General features: G+C 35.4%; 3 protein-coding genes and 1 long non-coding RNA gene across 7 annotated transcripts in view; 2 read left to right on the plus strand and 2 right to left on the minus strand.

Moving 5' to 3' along the window:
- prdm6 (PR domain containing 6) overlaps nt 1-10,862 on the minus strand; it is a 67,855-nt gene extending 56,993 nt beyond the window's left edge. The window contains exons 1-2 of the mRNA XM_088629862.1: nt 10,748-10,862; nt 9,468-9,552 (exon numbers count right to left, since the gene is read on the minus strand). The gene's annotated coding sequence lies outside the window, so the exon portion shown is untranslated. The remainder of the gene's footprint in view (nt 1-9,467; nt 9,553-10,747) is intronic.
- LOC148673430 (uncharacterized) overlaps nt 1-21,065 on the plus strand; it is a 399,373-nt gene that overhangs the window by 149,739 nt on the left and 228,569 nt on the right. The window lies entirely within an intron of this gene.
- ppic (peptidylprolyl isomerase C) lies at nt 10,787-19,487 on the plus strand. Of its 2 annotated transcripts, XM_088629867.1 has the most exons (6): nt 10,787-10,987; nt 11,644-11,757; nt 15,123-15,216; nt 16,390-16,574; nt 17,812-17,939; nt 18,704-19,487. In XM_088629867.1, coding segments are annotated over exons 1-6 (633 nt in total). In that variant the 5' UTR covers nt 10,787-10,876; the 3' UTR covers nt 18,705-19,487. The 2 variants fall into 2 exon arrangements, with proteins under 2 accessions (XP_088485993.1, XP_088485992.1); XM_088629866.1 differs by having other exon boundaries at nt 10,790-10,987; nt 17,812-19,487.
- snx24 (sorting nexin 24) overlaps nt 19,486-21,065 on the minus strand; it is a 46,114-nt gene continuing 44,534 nt past the window's right edge. For all 3 annotated transcript variants that reach the window (XM_088629868.1, XM_088629870.1, XM_088629869.1), the window contains exon 7: nt 19,486-20,682. In XM_088629868.1, the coding sequence (XP_088485994.1) occupies nt 20,612-20,682 (71 nt within the window). In that variant the 3' untranslated portion in view covers nt 19,486-20,611. The remainder of the gene's footprint in view (nt 20,683-21,065) is intronic.

Here is a 21,065-nt window from a genome sequence, read left to right on the forward strand (position 1 = left end):
TGTCATATCTAGAAACTTGAAATAATCAGGCCATTATTAAACTTTTACTGGATTGGTAAAACCACAAACCATAACTGCATTAATATGATGTTAGACTATATACAGTATCAGTGCAGAAATGACAATATGAAAGTACTGTATATACTGTACATAATTAATTACATGTTTTCAAGCTACAAACTTGCATGAATTACAACCTCGGAATAGTGATATTAGACGTGTTTCAACTTGTGTCTTGGCAATTTTGCATATGCTTATAGAAAAGGAATGTGAATAATACACATTTCAATTATATAGATTAATGAATGTTCAATACATTAAAAACTCAACAAAAAACATAGGTCTTGTCTGTTTCACTGTAAAGATAAAAAATAATGTGAATTAATTATAAAACTAATTACATAATATAAAAATATAATTAAAAAATGTGAAGCCCTTTATTATAATTACAATAATTCAAATTAAATGTTTTGGTTACACCTCAATCAAATGGAAAATATTAATTTTATTCTTGTCACCTTTTATAAAATAAATATATGAACAGAAAAACACATTCTTCATTCTTACAGTACATCAGAATGCTGAAGATAAAGCAAGAACCCATCAATGCAAAAGTCAAAGTAAACACATTCCATAAGTTGAAAGCAAAATAATGATCAGCACCTCTTAGAAATAATGGATCATGTCCGCATTGCATAATAGCCTATGGGATGTATTTGTCTTTGTATTTTTCTTATTTTCAGAATGATTTTACTGATGATGCTAATGTAGATGGAAGGAAACACAGGTCATTACATAAACTGAGCAATACAGACAAAGTCAACAAATTAGTATCTTAAGGCAACTAGATGATAGGATGTTAGTATATGTCTGATTTCTCAGATATCCATCCATTACCTGAAAACCCTTTATTTCTGGTTGTGGAACCCAAAGCCTGTTAAAAAAATACAGGAATCGAGATGGGACTACTGTACATCCTGGATAGCAAACCAATCCAGCATAGGGCATTCTCACACACAGTTTCTCACACACAGAGTCACCAATCTAACCTGTCAGCATTTCTATGGGAAGTAGGAGGAAACCACAACACCTTCAAAAAACCCACTCAAATCTGAGGAAAGATCCAAATGAAGGCACCCAAGGTCAGGACTGAATACAGGACACAAAAGCTACAATATGAGGTAGCTGTGGAGCTTTTCTGTTTGAAAGTTTGTTAGCTGGAATGTTACCTAGTGCCTTTAAGATTACTGTTTTTTTATCAGCTGTTTTTCATCAAACACAAATAAATCATCCAACAGGAGTGGAGAAGTCTGCTGTCACCCAGACATACAGTACAGCAACATGTCTCATTGACCATTGAGACTCAAAACAAAACTATAGCTGTATCTGTGAAAGTATCGTGTATTACAATGTTGCATAGTGGTGGTGAAATTCCTGTTACGTCTTTCAGCAAACGTAAGGTAACCTGCATGTTAAGAGATTGCTACAGCGTTTTATAAGTTTATTCAGAATATTCAGACAATTGAAAGGTACAGTATAAATACTTTGATAGTCTATGTACAGTATACATGTTGCCATGATGGTACTATATACTGTATATTAAAGTTGAAAAAGATACTGAGATTTAATTATCAGTCTCAAATGACAGCTTAAGTCAGTTGATTTCATTTCATTTGGTCTTGATGTATTCTGAACTAAACATGTTTTTAAAGGACAACAGGAAAATATTTCAGTCTGTAGTTTTGACACTGATCTTAATAAGTATCTTAGGTCTCCATAAACACATCTTCATGTGAACACCTGCCATTTTGTGACAAGGATGGTGAGACTAATTTGTTTTGTGAGTCCATCCATGTTTTGCACAAAATAGTCATGTGAGTTATAATTTATCATATGCCACCTATGATGTATCATCATTTAAAAGCATACTTCAAACCTCAGACCTCCCTGTAGAGAGTTCTGGATATTTATGAAATTTAAAGAATGGGAAAATACCTTTTACATGACAGGAGTAGTGTTTCTAAGACAGAACAGTGCTGCCATTCACAGCAAAGTACAATTACAGCCTTCCTTGGAGACACTACCTGTCTGAACATCAGAATACATTTTTATACAGACAGGTTTCTATTTCTTTATTCACTCAAAAACAAAACATTCACCTTAAGAGAACAGAGACAATTTCTATTTAGAAAGATCATTTTGGCACTGTGTGCTATTGCCAGGTGCTTATTTTTTTGTCTGTTTGTTCCTGTGTGAAACCATTTACTTAAGAATTCTACTCAGCATCTGTGGTATGTTGTACTCTCCTTGTTCAATCTTCATGTTCAACTCAGACATTAAAGAAGCTGCAGATCTAAAACGGTTGTAAGCCCTCATCTGATCCAGGCTGCTGGTGAACACAACACAGCCCCATGCTGAGTGGATTGATTTTTAGAGAGAATGAGAAAGGCAAGATTTTAGTGCCTGTATCACAGAACAGGTGGCAGGCACACAGTGATCAGTGTAGATCTTGCAGAGGTAGACAGCTGCCACTGTTCATCATTTTGGTAATTATGCATCACCCTATTGGCCGATAGCCACGCCAGATAGAGTCTTGATCTATAGCCACATTGCCTTCTGAAACAACAATGATTGATAATGGTGAAGTTAAGAGAATCAAAGTCAACCATTTTTCCACTGGACAGTGTGGAAAATAGGACTTAACATTTACCCCCCAGTAGATCAGCTTTCTTAGATCACAAATTGTTTAATTTTTAAAACAATATCTTACCTTATCTGAAAGTAGATGGACCTTTTAAAATAATTGCACATTATAACTGTTATAAATTACATATTATAAGCAAAACAAAGAAAACAATTTAAAATGTGGAAAATATCAGACTATTTTTTTTTTCCGGAGATGTTGTCATAATAAAAAACAGTTCTTCAGTAAATGATTAGATAATATAAAATTTAACTAGAAAGCTCAGTATTGGTAAACTCAACACTATCTCCTGAGTCAGCTCATGCAGCGTTCACATTATGGTAAATATCAAGTTCTTCATTATAAAACATTTAATCTGCCTGTAAAGAAACATTAGTTTCTTTCAACCTGAAGATATACAGTACAATAATCCCCTGAGAGTGGAGGTCATACTTGTTGGTCGTCTTTGACCGGTTTTTAAGAATGAAATATCCTGTGCTATGGTGACCAAAACTGACCAATGTATTACAAATGAGGTCTTATTAGTGACTTGTAAAGATTGAACATAATAAATAAATAATCCTTACACTTATATAGCTCTTTTTCTGGATATTTCCACTCAAAGCACTTTACAGGTAGGGGACTCCCCTTCACCACCTGTGCAGCATCCACCTCGATGATGAGACAGCAGCCATAGTGCGCCAGAACGCTCACCACACACTAGCTCTCAGTGGGGAGGACAACAGAGTAATGAAGCCAGTTCAGAAATGGGAATTATTAGAAGGTCAAAATTGGTAAAGGCCAGAGGGAATTTTAGCCAGGACAATGTAATGTAATGTACAGTAATGTTTCCTTATTTAATTTGTAAACCGATGCAATGTACTAAGCATTCTGTTTTCTTTTTATTCAAGACAGCCTTGATGAGGGTACCTTTCATATGTAGCTTAATGTGGTTCAGAATTTTCCATATCAAATATACAGTGTATGTTCCTGCTTCCTGCATGGATCACATTGCACTTATCAATGTGAAAGTACAGTATACAGTATGTGACAAGCGTCTGCCCATGATTTTACTGTTTCTTTGTGATTCCCCTGTTACTGCTTCTTTGTTTGCCACTACCCCTATGTTTCGATCACCTGAAAATTGTAAACGTTTGTTAAACTATAACATTGTATAATCAAAATTGATAATAAAAATCAGGAAAAGCAATGGGCCTAAAAAGAATCCCTGCGGTACAGCACTGCTTACATTCACCCAATTAGAGCATAAAATGACATGCTGTTTCCTGTTCATTAGCCAGTTCTCAAACTATGTGTGCATTGTGCGTGTGGATTGCTATAGCTCTTTATTTGAGGATTAATCTTTTTTGTGAACATTTTTATTAAATGTAATACTTCATAAATGTACCCATATACAAACCAAAACCCGTTTTTCACCGCACAACACCCATTCCATCCTCTGACTTCTAATCAGTGGCACCCCCTCAATGTTTATGCATTTGCAATGCTTGTTCAAAGAATTCTAGTAGGTTTTCTGATAAACAAGGCCTTCTGTTTCTAAATTCATATTGACTATCATCTATCTCTTAAAACACAATTATAAGATTGCAAGAAGTAAGATCAATTGATTTATCCCTTGGTCATTTTTGGACCACTTCGTATGAATTTGTGTTATATTTGCAGTTCTTCAATCTGTGGGTACAGTGTTCAAGTGAGTGGTACAATCTGTCATGAGAATTTAAATATTCAATGTTGGGGTCAACAAATTACATCTCTCATTTTGTTAAGTATTTATGGGAAAACAAAATCCGGCTCCAGTTATCTATTAAAGTCTTTTTAGCCAAGCAGAACCTCATTATTAGTTACAGTATGTTAAATGTAGTAGTGGAGCTCCTTCTTCATTACGGGGGATGTTATGGACATCTTTCTGTGTAAAAACCTGTGAAAAATATTTATTTAGAATGTCTTCTTATTGTTTTTTCATCTTACTTTATTAAATCCATTCATTTCTGATGAACGTCTTACCCACCCCATTTACAGTTATTTTAATAAAAATACTTTTCATTATTATTTTGTCTCTATTCTCCAGAGTCCACCCTCCTGCGGTACTTACACATTTAATAATACCACGTTCTTTTTGTTTTAATATAGAATTCGGATATCCTTCTTCATAAGTGCAGGTAGTTCAACATACTCTTTTTTTTAGATTTGAATTTGGGGCCCTTTTGCTGCAGTCTGGTAATAGAAACCCTGTAAGTCTTGCAAGAGAATAGATTCTCAAGGACAAGTGCCCTTGTCAGCACATTTCCCTAGTAACATCGAAAGGACAGCAGTCTCTACTCGCAGGCTCTTAAAGGTTAAGAGAATAAGCTCCCCGGAGGGCTGGAAAGTACAGCTGAGATATTCTCAAAAATGTGAAAATGAAAATATAATCAACATGTGGTCAGCTAAAGCAAACACAAGAGGCTGAGTGTTCTTAGTGTGTGTTCTAGCGCAGAGGTTCTGCATGATCTAATGGATGCCTCAGAGTGTCAAAGAAGTCTTAAAACAATATAGGGTTTCAACAATGATTTTAAACTCAAGCACCATAGAGTATAGATATGATATACAGTAATACACAGTACATGCTCTAAGCAGATACGCATGAAGGCTATGAATTTTTTTAAATAGTGCTTTAAAATTAAGTAAAGGATAGCTTATGTGAAAGGTATACTAAATTATAAAGACTTAAGTGCTTCTTTTCAATGCTAAAACTGATGGTGGGCCATCTTTGCAGACAAAAGTACTCAGTGGTCAGTGTGTAAAGGTTATGGAATATCTGGGATCACATATGGATCAGAGTTACACCGAGAATATAGACAACATTTATAAGAAAGCAAATCAGAGGCTGTTTTTAATTCAAAGACTGAAGAACTTTAAGTTTGGTCAAAATGTCTTAGAGATGTCCAGTTTGCTATGGAAATCTGGGGTTAAAAGGCAAAACCCAACTGTCCATTTATGAAATGGATTGTGAAAAAGGCAGGAAAAATAATTTAAAACAGCAGCCCCAGCTCAGCAATTTATATCATAATAAAGTCTCAGAATGACAAGGAGCATCACAGCTGAGTCCACATACCCTCTCAGTTCATAATACTCCCATCAGGAAGACGGTTTAGGGTACCAAATTCAAATAAAATATTCTTCCCTCTGCAATAAAACTGCTCGATGAATGTATGTACTGTAAATGTAGTCCCCCCACTACTTTTTATTTATCAATTTATTTATGTATCACATACTGTTGTTGTGATTTCATGTACTTCATGTGATTTTCTGTTACTTTTATGTTTTGCTCGTGTGTTTTGTACATTTATGGGAGAAGCCAAAGACAAATTTTCACAGTAGTGGACAATAAAGTATCTGTCTAAAGAAGAAAATTAGATCTACTATATCAGGACAAACCCAGGGCACAATAGGACAAGCATGTAATATATTCTAGAGTACTATTTGTTATATTCAATTGCAATCTGAAATTTACATTGCATTAAATTATAAAACCTACCAAATTAAAAAATACTGAAGTGAAATGAACACTGTTGTGGTGATAAAGTAACTTCCATGTCAAATGGCTTGAAAAATGCAATGAAAAAAAGTAATAACAATAACATTCCTAAAGGGAAGAAAAAAAACACTAAGGCTTGGAAAAAGAGGAGAAAGCTCTGAGAATTTCATAAAAAATGTAATTTGGGAGGAAAATATTATCTTTTAGAAACTATTTAAACTGACTGAGAATGTTGATCAATCTTAACCAATGCTGAAAAGCTAGCGTATTTCTGCCGAGTTAATCAGTTGATATTTTGTTCTATAGCATTGTTTAATAACCAGACAAAGAGCTGAAAGGACAGAATAAAAAAAAAAACATAAGAAAGGTTACAGAAGAGAGGAGACTATTGAGCCGATTTCATAGCTACTAATATGGTAGATACAAAGAACTCTTCAAATTGTTTCTTGAAAGACGTCAGGTGATGGACCCATTGTTTGCCTTGTCTTGAATTTTACCTAAATCTTCTTGAATTTAGTTTCTTGTCTTGTCAGTTTTTCTGCCAACTTGTTCATACAATACAAAAGTATCAATGTATGAACTTAGAGCACTGATCTACAGTAAACTAGCCAGTGGTGTTCCAGAGTGCCCATTACTTTGTTTGTTAAACAAGACCTTTCTGTTCAAAATCAATGTTGATCTTCCCCTAGAATCCATATACAGTAGACCATCCTCTATTTTTTTCTAATTATTGTTTATATGACTTTTCTATAATGTTACTGCTTCAAGACTTTGCAATGCTTCAGTTGAGGGATAGTTAATATTGGATCCTGGAGATTTATTAATGAGCGCTTCAAGTCCCTGAAACTACTTGAAACTTAAAACTTCTGCCTCTCCTAATTTATTACAGAACTCCATCCTTTCACAATCTGATCTGTATTGTTGAATTCGTTCTTAGCGAACACCTGAGTCGGTACTCATTTAGTATATCGACCGTTAACATTTCACTGTCTATATGTTTACCATTATAGTATAGTACATGATAGATTTTACTTAATCCTTTTTTATTAGTAGTATAATATCAAAAAATCTTTCCCTATTTATTTCAGCCCTCATTAAAATATTCCTTTCCTTCTCACTTCCATCCATTCATTTTCTAACCTCTTTTTCCAATTCAAGGATGCGAGGAAGCCAGAGTCTGACCTGGCAAGAAATGGGTACAAGGCAGGGTACATCGAGGATGGGACGCCAGTCCATCGCAGGGTGGACACACAGACATGCACACATTCACATCTAGGGTCAATTTGCCCAGGATCCAAATAACCTTCCAGAATGTTTTCAGACTGTGAGAGAAAACCAGGATACCCGGAGGAAACCCGCTCAAACACAGGGAGAACAAACAGACTTCATGCAGATAGCACTCCAGGTCCGTAAAAGAACCAAATTCCCCAGTTCTGAAAGGCAGCAATGCTCATCACTGCACCACCATGTTGCCAGCTTTCTCTCTTTGCCTCTCTGATATCCCTTTAACCCATGCTTTCAGTTCAAAATGCTTCACATGGAAAATCTTAATTATACTTATTTACTTACTGTTGCTGTCTTTTATTGTCCCAGATAGGAGCTCAGATTCAATGTGCAAGGTGTGGTCATGATAGTCAATGCTTATCCTGGTATTCTGCATTGTTTGTTTGATGTAAATGTCTGACAGCTGTAGCTCTTGTACACCAATAATTTTGCTGGCTACCTTCACTATCCTATATACAGAAGGTCACTTACAAGAAAAAAAAAGTTCAGTTAATTTTGCTTGTTCAATTTACACTTTAATTCCATACTCCATATTCTTTTGGAGTGTATTGTATATCATGAAAATCCCAGATCTACAGGTGCTTACTTCAATATCTGACATAAACTCAGAAAAAGGTTGAAACAGTTGTTCTGTCTACACACTGGATGGGCCACTAAAGACAGAAGTAGTAGCTATTTTATAAGACCCTGTTCTGAAATGTAAAGCTTTTATTATAATGATAATAATTGCTTACACTTATAAAGCGCTTTTCTGGACACTCCACTCAAAGCACTTTACAGGTAATGGGGACTCCCCTCCTCCACCACCAATGTGCAGCATCCACCTGGATGATGCGACGGCAGCCATAGTGCGCCAGAACGTTCACCACACACCAGCTCTCAGTGGGGAGGAGAGCAGAGTAATGTAGCCAATTCATAGAGGGGGATTATTAGGAGGCCATGATTGGTAAGGGACAATGGGAAATTTGGCCAGGACGCCGGGGTTACACCCCTACTCTTTTCGAGAAACGCCCTGGGATTTTTTAATGACCACAGAGAGTCAGGACCTCGGTTTTACGTCTCATCCGAAGGACGGCGCCTGTTTACAGTATAGTGTCCCCATCACTATACTGGGGCATTAGGACCCACATGGACCGCAGGGTGAGCGCCCCCCTGCTGGCCCCACTAACACCAATTGGGCCTCCTCAAAGTAATATTGTCCAGGCCTTGCTGAAAATTAAACTCTGAACATATTTACTTACAATCCAAGTCATACCTCAACCCAGGACATCATGGTGAATGGGATGGGAAGTGAATGAGTGTGATCTGACAAATGCAAACATATCACAAAAACCTGCATATAAAACATGATATCAGTGAAGAGTGAATTAAAAAATGTTCCTTATAATGCTCTATAATTGTACTTATATGATTCTGAGCACTTTAACTCTTGGATCTGTACTTGAATATATGAACTCTTTCACATTGAAAAGAGGGATTACATGGCAGTTGGGTCTCTGTTTATAGAAATTATTAAAACGTTTGCCCATAAAAGACTTTAATTCTTCACCATATAGACCCTGTCCAATCCTGCAGTCTGGAAATTAAATATTTTGGAAGTCACAGCATGAGGTTCCATAAAACTCCAAAACTTCAAATCAGGCTGTCAAATGGATATCATAAATATGTCACTTAAGAAAGGGGGCTTTGATCATTCTGTTATAAATTAGGATTTTAAATTCTTAAAGAAATATTTTAAAATAAGAATGATGATCTTTGTACTCCTCCACCATACGGTATATTTTGTCTGAAACAAGCAGTGAGTGGCTTTAGTTTTACAGATAAATAACAAGTGCCTCACTGGCAGTTTTGAATAGTGTGAGACACTGGTTTTAAACAGGGGGACCCATGCATTTGCTTACTGTTTATTGATCGGATGATGCTGATCAACAATCTTTTAGAGTTCTACAAATATTGCCTTACCTGTGGGCATTTTCATATAACACTCCTGTCATCCTGAGATTTCTTCATACTGCTGCTGTATTACAGGAGTTCCCTCCACAAACATCTGTAAATGTTTTTTTTTTAAGAAAAAAGGAATGTGAAGTCTACATTCTGCTTAACTCAACCTGCACATTAATATATTGTTACTGTTGCACTAACACTTGAAATTCCCAAAATCCCAAACTGAGATTTTTTTGTTTAGCTGGGTAAAGCATCATTTACTTGGCTATAATCTGTCAATATTCTTAGTGAAATTTCAGGGAACACTGGAAGAAGACTATGCTTAACTAGTAACTAGTCAAAATATGGTTCATAACTTTGCAAGCTAAGTTGCCCCAAATACTGTATACAGTATATTTTTACTCAGATGACTTGAATCAATGGAGTAACGGTTCAAAATAGCTTATCAAAGTTGTTAAGAATATATATTTTTATGTCCAGCGGTCTCTCCAGCTGGGAAAAAGGAAAAGGTGCTGGAATCAATATCTGGGATTTGACAAGTGCCAGCAGTCAGCTTGGTGTTTGAAGAGGACGAAACTACCTCATTCTCATTGTGCTGTATCAGAAACCTCTACATCAATGAAAATGAGACTGTAACAAAGTGCAATTTTAACTTAAGATAAAAGACAACAACTTTAGAATAGCATTCAAACACTATTAATACAATCTACATAAATCCAAGCACTTCGGTAGTGTGTGTCAACATACAGTATCGTTTAAAATACTTAAAGTACAGTACTGTAAATTTGTTCTTATGTTCAGCCTTTAAGAAGCTACAGTACATGTAAATCGATATTGCTAGAAAGAGAAAAAACAGCACAGTGCATTCACAAAGAACAGGTCTTGTGAAAATAGCGGTGCATTTTACATTATAGAGAAAGATGAAAGGTTATGAAGAAATAAAAGGAAGAACCCCGTGAGACGTGTTACATCAGGACTGTTGTTTAAACAGTTCTATTTGATCACAGCCCTGTGTTTGAAATGAAGGCATTAAACTCATTGCGGAAGTTTGAACAAATATAACTACAGCAAGGATAGATACTATAACTGTAACATCCCCCACGAGCCTTATGCAGTGTAAAGGAATTCAATCCAGCACTGTTTAGCTATAGAAAATCATAGCCATCATTCTGGTTGGAGATTTTACCTCCTAATGGTTCACATCATGCTACATGAAAAATAACAGCATGTCTGCATAGAATTTGATTTTTATACCTATTATGAACCATAGTCGTTACTTGAAAGTGAAAATTCAGTACCGTTCTTGCAATTCGTCTGCTCTCTTTAAGAGGTGGGATCTGCCTTCCCCAGGAAGTATTCTCTGAGTGAAATCCAGATTTCTTGAAACTGCGGTTTAGTTGTCCACGTCTTTCCTGGAAAAAAGCAAAATGGAACCGAGGACGGTGTTCTGCGTTTTCGTTCTATTTTTCTTCACAGGGACGTTTTCAGAAGATGTTATGGGCTCGAACGTCAAGAGGGGACCCAAAGTAACAGCAAAGGTGGGTTCTGCTTGAATGCTTACTGTATTTTATTATGACATCTTGGAACCGCTAAACCACCTACAGTAGATTAGATGAACACACACAAACACGAACTAAAATACCGAGACGCCAAAACTATTTAAATCTTACAATTCATTTTACTTATTTATATCCAAATTAACAAATTAATACGTAATCCATTTTAATGGTTTGACTTCTTTATTGTGACCTTGTTGTGTTCCGTGGTGCATTGAGATATACTGCATCTCTAATGTTGAAAGATCTTGTTAATTCTTAATATCCATAAAAAACTGTAGCGCTGGAAAAATGTTAGCGTGTGCTTTCAACTCCATGTTATAATCTAAATGATAATAATTCAACAGGGCAAACACTTATTTTCTGGTATACTAAGGCTGGCAAAAACATTAATTTGTACTCTGTTGTGTTGAATGAATTACATTGCTTTCTATTGTTAGTATCATTATCCATACCTATTCGTTAATTTAGGTTAGTGTTGTTTTCCTTGAATTTCCCTTGAAGTAAACACAATTGTGACCTGCGTCAGGGTGATAATTTTCTCGGGATTACTTTAATGTGAAGCCTGTGCGCATCCTACAGAGCGTTTTCCTCAGTCATTTCTATATGTCTTAATGATAATTTCTTACTTGTTTCAGGTGTTTTTTGATATCCAAATAAGAGGACTTGAGGTGGGAAGAATTGTGATTGGACTGTTTGGAGACGTCGTGCCTAAAACTGCTAATAACTTCATTGCCCTTGCAACTGGAGAGGTACTGGTATAGCATTTGTATTATAGTAGTATTTAGGGTTTACATCATATAACTTAATGTCATATACTATATTGTTTTACATTGTGATATTAGATGGTGTAATCAAGAATCAAAGATATCTTAAAACATATGGTGTATAAAGTAAAACTGAAGAAATATCTACACAGCATATACAGTACTCATGCAGTAGTTACATGTACATCTGCAGACAGTTGTATTGCTTCATATTCCTTCAGGTTAGTGTATCGGTATGCGTCCTTTGCTGTACTGTATATAAGACTTGACTATCTATAATTTATAAGTATACTGAAACTAATACATGTGTCATATAGTTTATATCATTTAACGTAATACAAGGCCATCTTCAGATGCTGCCTTTAATTACTGTAGCCAAGATTAACAAAAGCAGAGTTCCATCGATTTTTTTAGTGATAACTTTACAGTACATTATTAATTAAAGTGGTGCACAGTGTCTCATAATATACTGAGCATCAAAAGAAACTTGTCATCATATAATTGCAACAAATTCCAAAATGGTTCTGCAAACGAGAAAATATATTTTTTGTTGCATATACATTGACACATTATTGAACAGAAATGACAGAGACGCAATTTTTCTGATTAACAGTTGTTTCAAACACTGATGATCAAAAGGGATCTACAGTGAATGTCATAAGCAAATAGTGTATGTGTGGCCATAGCTGGAGACAGTACAGTCTTGGACAATGTTGCAGAGGAAACCTTTTAGAATACTTTCCCACTGTAGAACCTGAACAGCGATGTGCGTGGTCATTGGGCTCTGAGCCCGAAATGTCACACATCATCCCAGGTCTTTCCACATATGTTTAATGGGGCTCAAATGTGGCAAGTTCAGCATCTATGAGATCACTGTCTGCAAGAAAAGTCATGTTTGTTACATGAACAGCACGAGGATATGCGCTGTCCTGCTGGAATGTTGTCATATCAGGAAGAGCCCACAGAAGGAGCAGCAAGTGAGGTCCCAGGACGTCATCAAAGAAACTCTGTGCAGTCAGGTTGCCTTCAATCACTTCAAGTGAAGAACTTCTGTGAAACCCGATAGTGACTACTGTACACACTCCTTCCCAGACTGCAACACTTGGACCTTTCCATCAAACTTGGCTTGACATTGAACATGCTAAATCACCTTATCACCTGTGTTGAATCAGCTCTGTCACTAGTAAGGTGATTTACTGCTTAGGCAACAGTAAATGTCACTTGAGTTTATCATGGATATCAGTCATGAATGATAAATTAAGCAAAATAATATCAAAAACATTTAAAGGGGAACTAAAGTCCCTATTTCTCATATTGGTCATTAAATCTCAGAAACAAAATCAATTCATTAACGTTATACAAAAAAATAAAAAATTCAAATTAAAATCGTGACATTTCTGGAAGTAATGTAAGTTGCCGTGTTGTCAAAACCCCTGGTCTCACCATGGGTGAGAGCGAAAGTTTCCATGAATTGTGATGTGATGCGGCCCTTTCTGCTCACAAGTCACTGTAATGACTAATGTAAAGCAATGTCTGCTGCACAACCTGTACTTATTTGCTCATACATTTCTCTGCAGAAATGTTCCAACGTGATCTGCGTGCAAGTTAACAAGTAAGTAATCTGGTTGGCAAAACTATGACAAAGTCGAAAGTAATATTTCCAATGGATTAAAAGTGATGTACAGTATTCACAAACCTGCTTGTTTACAATGTAACAGGCCGCTTCACATCACCTGAAGTTGTGTTGCCTTGTTCTCAATCTCACAATATGGTGCTGCGCATACCTGGAAATTTAATCTACTGTATTTTGTGATGTAAATTGGATATAAAGTGGTTTGAAATGCACTCATCAATGCTGATTCTTTGTAACCCCAAAATGTAAAAATAGCATTGGAATTCCCCTGGCATGAAGTGACACAGCCTTAAATTTATCACTTAAAAACAAGTTGTAAAGCAACAATACAAAATCAAATTGGAGTGTTTTGGTTTTGGAAGGTAATGGATGTTTTTTTAACACATAGCTTTTGATGAGTCATTACTTAATTTGTTCTGAAAGACTGTTATTGTAAAGAGTACTAGAAGCATCCACCCAGTAGTTTAAATATGATTCAAGGTATAAGAAAGAAGTACTTAATTACAAAGTAATTTTCTAATCTTTTTCTTGCCAGAATATGTCAGTTTAATGTGTTTGTTGATCCTTCAGTTTCATTTTTTACTCTTCTGTAAGTCTTCAGTGACATGTGTTTGTAAATAACAATTACATCCTCAGCTTTGAAGTCCTGGAATCTGCTTATGCTTGATAAACCCTTTTGTGAAAGAAATAGGATCAGTCTGTTCAGAAGCCATGGGGTCTTTATTTTATTTGGTAAAGTCACTTTCAGAAAAATAATATTTTTAAAAGAAAAATAATTTAATCTTGGCCTAGGGGACCATGAGGTAGCAAATTGGTTTGGTGTGGTGGGTTTTATCTTGTTAAAGTTTGAGAATAATTAATGAAAACATGTTTACTGTTTGAAGTTGTTTCCTGGCAATCTAGGTAAACAGAGATTAGCATGTTTGAATGACAAAGAGACTGTTGAAGTGTTATTATAAAAAATAATTTTCTGTGATGTCACAGTAAACATTATATTGACTGTATGGTTGTTCAAAACAATTATAAGGTTGGTAAATGTCTTCATGTTACTAAATGACTGGTAGTTTAGACAGCTCAATAGATAATAATGAGCATGTAATCTATTATCTATTTCATAAAATTAAATTAAATAATACTTGATTATGCTTTTGCATTGTATATTGGTATATGTACTGCATCAATACTTCAGTATACCTGCTGCTCACAAGCTATGAGTGTAACAGTGCTCTGATGAGCCATGAGCTGGGTGCCTCAATTTCTTTCATTTCTAGAATTCAAACTCACAAGACATATCTTGTCATACTTTGGCTAAACATCTGATAATCCTGTAAAGTAAGCAGGAATGCCTTTCAATCACCAAAAAGGCACCATGAAATCTGTACATATTTGTATGTACAGATGACAGTTCTCATTATTTCAAAATATACAGTATAATTAGAAAAAATAAAAAAAAACTCTACAAGAATGTATTTGTAGAGCAAAGTAATTATAAGAGTGTAATTATAATTATAATTACATTTGTTTGAAAACGCCAAATTTAATGAATAAGCTTACATTAACTAAAATATAATAAATAACATAGAACATTCACATCAATTTTCAATGTTATAATGTAATAACATCTTACAAATCAAATATTTAGATGATGTATAACGTGTAGACTTAATGTTGTACATTAAGCTAAATACTGCAAACAAATCTACACTTTATTTTTCAGAAAGGCTATGGGTATAAAGGAAGTAAATTTCATCGGGTCATAAAGGATTTCATGATACAAGGAGGAGATTTCACTGCTGGAGATGGAACTGGAGGTATAATGATTTTTTTTTAGATTCAGGGCATAAAGCTTTCGGCATTGGAATCTGTGATTTGAAATCAGAAACTTTGCTCCTTTGAGCAATATTGCATGTTGCTCATTTTGCATATTGCTCATTTGTGCTACACCTTGTCCTTTCCAAGGAAAGGAATGGTGACTGTATTATCCTAATACAGTGAAACAAATAATATTAACACTTTCATATAACATTGTCTTCCCAAAGTAAACCAAAGCGCATTACAGGTGGGAGGGGCCTAAGTCTATCCACCATTGAGCTGCAGCAGTTTTTGGAGGGGCACGTGGCTGTCATTTTGCCCCAGGAGCACTCTACAAAGCAGATAAGGTGTAAAAATGAGGAGTTTCTTGGAATTACAGCACTTCAGATAGTGGCATGAGACCTCTAGTGACCACAGTAGTAGTCACTACTTAATGCTTTTAATAGGTATCTAAGGATGCTGTTACTTGAGATGATCTTTATTTGAATGTTTAATCTAATATTTGACATTCTAAAACAAACCTCTTCTAGTGTATCTGCTATTTAAACTCCCTTAACAATTCATAGTCCCAAAGAATGTGAACAAACCCAAACCAAGAGCAGCAGTGTGACTAAATATACCACTATCTTTGGGCTACAGGAATTGGCTTTCACTCTCTTTAACCCGCTTTGAATACCAATCTTGTGCTGTATGCATATGCCAATCTAATGCATCAGCTCTCTTTTGGTTTGGATTGAGAAGTTGAACGAGATGAATGCTTCATAAACCCAAAACTCTCTTCCCCATTTCAGATTTTTTTATTAGTAGCACTAATGGGATATGATCCAATGTGATGCTGTGCAAGACATGCATGTTTTATGGCTGTATAGTGAAAATGTAGGACACTACAGATGTCTTGCTACTGTGATATGCTTTGCATTTTTTTACTTTCTGCTGTCCCGCATGAAATTAATGTTCTTGCTCTCCGTCTTTGTTATGAATCCTGTTCTCAGAATATTTATACATCATAGGCTATTGAGTTGTGATGTCTTTTTAATGTTCTTTCAATGCTTTGAAACAAATGCCTTTGCAAAATTATAAATAGGGCCGATTTGGGTGTTTAAATTAATGATAGATTAATGCATGGATTAAATTAAAACTATTAACTTGTAACTTTTTTTATTTTACAACAGGCAAGAGTATTTATGGGGTAACATTTCCAGATGAGAACTTCAAACTAAAGCACCTGGGAACTGGATGGGTCAGCATGGCAAATGCAGGGCCTGACACCAATGGTTCCCAGTTCTTTATTTTAGCTACGAAAGCTCCCTGGCTTGATGGAAAACATGTTGTGTTTGGAAAGGTTCTTGAAGGAATGGTATGTGACATTTTCATGTGTTTATAGACTGGAAACACTCTGAATTTAAGAAAGAAGTAATGTTTTTTTCAAAACTTTGAATTAAAGAGCCATTAAAAGGAACTCCAACAGTGTTAACATCCACATAGTGTCCGAGTAATCCATGTAGTGTGGCATTAGTCTTTATACTTTATACTTCCTTATGTGTTGGGGTGGCAGAGTTTGGTTTACTTTGACACATTATAGAATCATTATTGATGGGACTGCCATGGATGGCTAGGAAATAAATTGTCAGAAAGCAAAGCACTAGAAGTATAAAAAATATACTGTACATCTAAGAGACGTTCCAGAAAACGCAACCCAGGTTTCTTGAAGGGAACACTAAGTACTTCCTATAGTTTGTTACACAGAAATGTAGATCAGTAAAGATGCCTTGTCACTAGCACATCCATGTCAGATATGAAATTATTTTTTGCCAAATGGAATGGAGTGACTATATTAGCTGAGGATAAACCTGGCCCTAAAGGGCAAAAGTCCTGTAGGTTTTATAGATTTTGGAAACAAGACCATGTTTGTTTAATGCTGTAACGGAGTGGTGGCACTGTGGCTAAGGATCTGCGCCTGTGGCTGGAAGGTTGCCGGTTCAAATCCCGCGGCCAGCAGAGGAAACCTACTCCATTGGGCCCCTGAGCAAGGCCCTTAACCCCAACTGCTCCAGGGGCACCGTAGAAATGGCTAACCCTGCGCTCTGACCCCAAGCTACTCTCTGCCCGTCTGTGTTCCTGTGTCTCATGGAGAGCAAGCTGGGGTACGCGAAAAGAAATTCCTAATGCAAGAAATTGTATATGGCTAATAAAGTGATCTTATCTAAATATTTGGTTTTGGCTAATAGTGTGATTGGAACAAAAACACCTGTATCCATTGAGTAGCTGGGGTGCTCATCAAGTTAATATCTGTAGCTCTCTTCTATTGGATTTTTTTTAGGTAGGAAACTAGTGGTCAGTGGAACTATTGCCCAAATTGGACTCGATCCAAATGCAAATATATCATTTAGTTCAGAGGAGGTCTAAAATATATGCTGTAGACTGGTTCAATTTACTCTTCAAAGTGGGAAAAGCCATACTGTAGGTAACAGCAGTTGCTTAGACCTGGAGGGGGTGATTCTTCTGTTCTTAATTCACAATTTAAACATGTAGTATGTAGAGAAAAGCAGGTTTAGAGATTCCAATCTGTAACTTGTCTGTATTTTTCTTTTTAGTCTGTTGTTCACACCATAGAACTTCAAGATACAAATGACAGGAATGTGCCTTACCAGGACTGTGTGATAGTAAACAGCGGGAAGATTGATGTGAAAGAGCCATTTGTGGTTGAAGTGGAGGGCTGGTAGTAAGTGATAAGTGGACGAAATACAAGACACAAACCATCACGTTTAAGGAGAAGAAATGTCATTATAGTTCACTTTAAAAAAAAAAAAACAACTTAAGGGCTGCTATGCATTAGTCTCAAACTGATTGTTTTTCAAAAAGTAGTTAATGCTTTTTTAACTGATCTTTTACTTAAACTTATTCTGCAATAACCACCAAATATATAAGATCAACAGCATGTTGCACTGATTCTTCCGCCTGTATTAACAGGGGACATTAAGAGATGAGTCATTTTTCAGTATTTCCCAATTTACTATGTATTTAGTTAATGAAATGTATAAATTAACTGGTTTATGCATTTTGGATCATGTACAAGACAACCCTTGCCAAAACTACTGGAAACGCCCTGTGAATTTTGGATGTTGAATAACAGTTTGCATGTAAACCACTGGCATTTATTTAGGGATGTTTTTCTTGATTTTATAACTAGATTTTATTATTTGTTCTGCAGTGTGCTTGAATTTCTTCTAATGTCCTTTAGGGCATATGCTGAAGATGGAATCAATATTTCTAAATGTTGTTCCTCGAGGTGTTTTCCAATACTTTGACAGTTAGTTACAGTACCATTAGGTTTTCAATGGGATGTTGTTGGTCATGCTGTGGCATCTGTCCTGTTATACTCATAATATATCCCCTTAATTTATTTCTCAGACATCAGAGCTGACTGAGATTATTCCTGGGTTTTTATCTGCTGTTAAATACCGGTTTTCACTGATTTTGTTGCAGATTAATGTGTATGGGAGCCATCACGGGTTTGTCAAGACACACTTCAAGCATGTAATTTACAAAATGAAAAAATATATGCATCTTAAATACCAGTAGAAGAAAATATTCTTTTGAAAGTCATTTAAAGATTGCCATTGTTCAGTTCTTGTATTGTGTAATAAAGTAATTCGTGCAACTGCACTACTTACTAAACTGTTCAAATCTGTATTCTATTTATACAGGTTCAGACACCCAATGTTCTACTGTAGAGTACTGTAGAGTACTGTATTTGGCTATGCAGGGAATGTTTTGGTACTTTTGAGTCTGATAAGTGATAAGCTAATGCAGTTTATTTAAACATCATTAGAATAGCTGTGGTCTACAATATAGTGAGTTTGTGTATTTGTTCAGTATAGTCAGTTTGTGCATTAAACAAATTGAAGACAAACATTTTAATTGTTGATAATCATGCATTATTTACCAAATAATTGCCAAATATTAAAAACATGATTGTACTTTGTAGTACGGACATCTTAATTCTGTGTTAATGTTTAAATACTGTCTTATTAACACTAAGTGATATACTTCACTGTGGCAAAAAGGTGACTATAAATGTCCAGGCAATAAATAACAGGTTTGATAATCTTTTTATTTACTAAAGTCTTTCAAGTTGTGCATGTAAAATACTTTTAATTGTAACAGTAGCTAAGAAGTGAGACCTACCATCATCTTGAACTGTTAATAAATCTTACTATTTTACAGACAAGAGAATTTCACATTCAATAAAAAGGATACAAAGCAAGAACGTTTCTTATGCTTTATTATTCTGTATGTGTTTGCAGTTTTAGTCTGTACACACAAAGTGCTAGAATACCACAGTTGCATCTCAACATCAAGTTTTCACACGTCTAATCTGTGCCTAGGCCAACATTTGATAAAATTACAAGCATGAGTAAGCTTTAATTTAATAATAAGAGCACTCTGCGCCACAGGGTGCTCAGTATTCACAACCCAAATATGACCAGCTGCTGGCTTGAGTTCTAAGCATTTTCCGAGATTCATTTTTGAAGAAAACTCCTGAAGGAGCTTTCCTACAATAACTGGAAGACGAATTTCACAATCATCTCTTATGTGTCTTAGGATCCTAGGACCATCAAGAGTATTGATATAAGTGGCATATTGATAAGAGCCAGCTTACACAAAGTGTATTTTCTTTCACAGACATACTGTAGTACATAATGAACTTAAATATGTATTAACTATTTTGTTTGTATTACTTTGTTAATCGTTAAATCAGCAAATACAACATTGAAGCTTTATTTGCTCTGTATTCTCAAACATGTCGATATAGCGGCAAAAATGAACAAAGCAGCTGAATAAAAGCTAAGACTTGATATTTTACATTTTCTTTTTCCAAAAGGTTGCTAACTCACTGTCAAAGATTTATTTTGTTTTAAATATACATTCTACAGTATATATAGAATACAATGGAAATTGTATTATAAAATGTCAGCTTAAATTAAACTATCATGAGTTTGTCACAGTTTTAATCAGTTATTCTAGGTAGTGTTAATGTAAGATCATGTTACCATGATTTTCCTACTGCAAACTGCTGTAGTTCAAAACCTTCCTACTAGTGCAAAGACAAGGTTTTATTATTTGCTTTCAGTGTAGCTTTGCAATATCCCTTTCAAATAGCACGCAACATTCCTCCATTTTGATTCCAGTTTGGCTCACGTTATTTCAGAAAACATACAACTATAAATCCAATTTAAATCTACTTTATAATTCTAAATAGCACCAATCTCATTGCTTGTCATTGTTATTTATAGTGCAATAATATAGGCCAAAATTGTCTGCTGGTATCATAAAAAAACATTTAGTGTTCTAAAATCCCTTTTGTCCAGTTTTCCTTATTCATTGCATTGTCTATTTGGGTTGAAGATCTGGATAGAATATACCATGAATAACTCCTTCAATAACCACATTTGGAAACGTATCTGAAAGGAAAAAAAGAACAAAAACAGCTATTACAAGAAGCAGAAAATAAGTTTCTACATATGCTGCTTTTGTGAGAAGAAAATAAAAAACAAAGACTGTTGCTAGTGTGCATCTGTAGTTTCAGCTGAGCATGTGGTTCTGACTGAGTAAGATGATGATTATTGGTCTCGGGTCAAAGAAACCACAAGCTCTTGTGCCTTGCATGAAGTCAAAGCAAATGGAACACATGTAAGAGCAATTAAAAAATGAAAATCTCCTGAAAGTACAAAACTATCAACAGGGCTCTTGTTCTAATTGTGTAAAATAGCCAGCTTTGTAAAATCTATAAGTATTTGTAATCAGCGTAATTACTGTTCGTTTCACATGGGTGCATCAGTGTTAC

Source organism: Lepisosteus platostomus, chromosome 4, assembly GCF_059453375.1.
Source record: "Lepisosteus platostomus isolate fLepPlt1 chromosome 4, fLepPlt1.hap1, whole genome shotgun sequence".
NCBI classification, from domain to species: Eukaryota; Metazoa; Chordata; class Actinopteri; order Semionotiformes; family Lepisosteidae; genus Lepisosteus; species Lepisosteus platostomus.

Bases quoted from the DNA above. Each gene is read 5' to 3' on its own strand.
- ppic (XM_088629867.1), top strand. From the start codon at position 10,877: ATGGAACCGAGGACGGTGTTCTGCGTTTTCGTTCTATTTTTCTTCACA. The intron at 15,217-16,389 runs GTATAATGATTT...ATTTTACAACAG, and splicing joins TGCTGGAGATGGAACTGGAG to GCAAGAGTATTTATGGGGTA. The intron at 16,575-17,811 runs GTATGTGACATT...TTTTCTTTTTAG, and splicing joins GAAAGGTTCTTGAAGGAATG to TCTGTTGTTCACACCATAGA.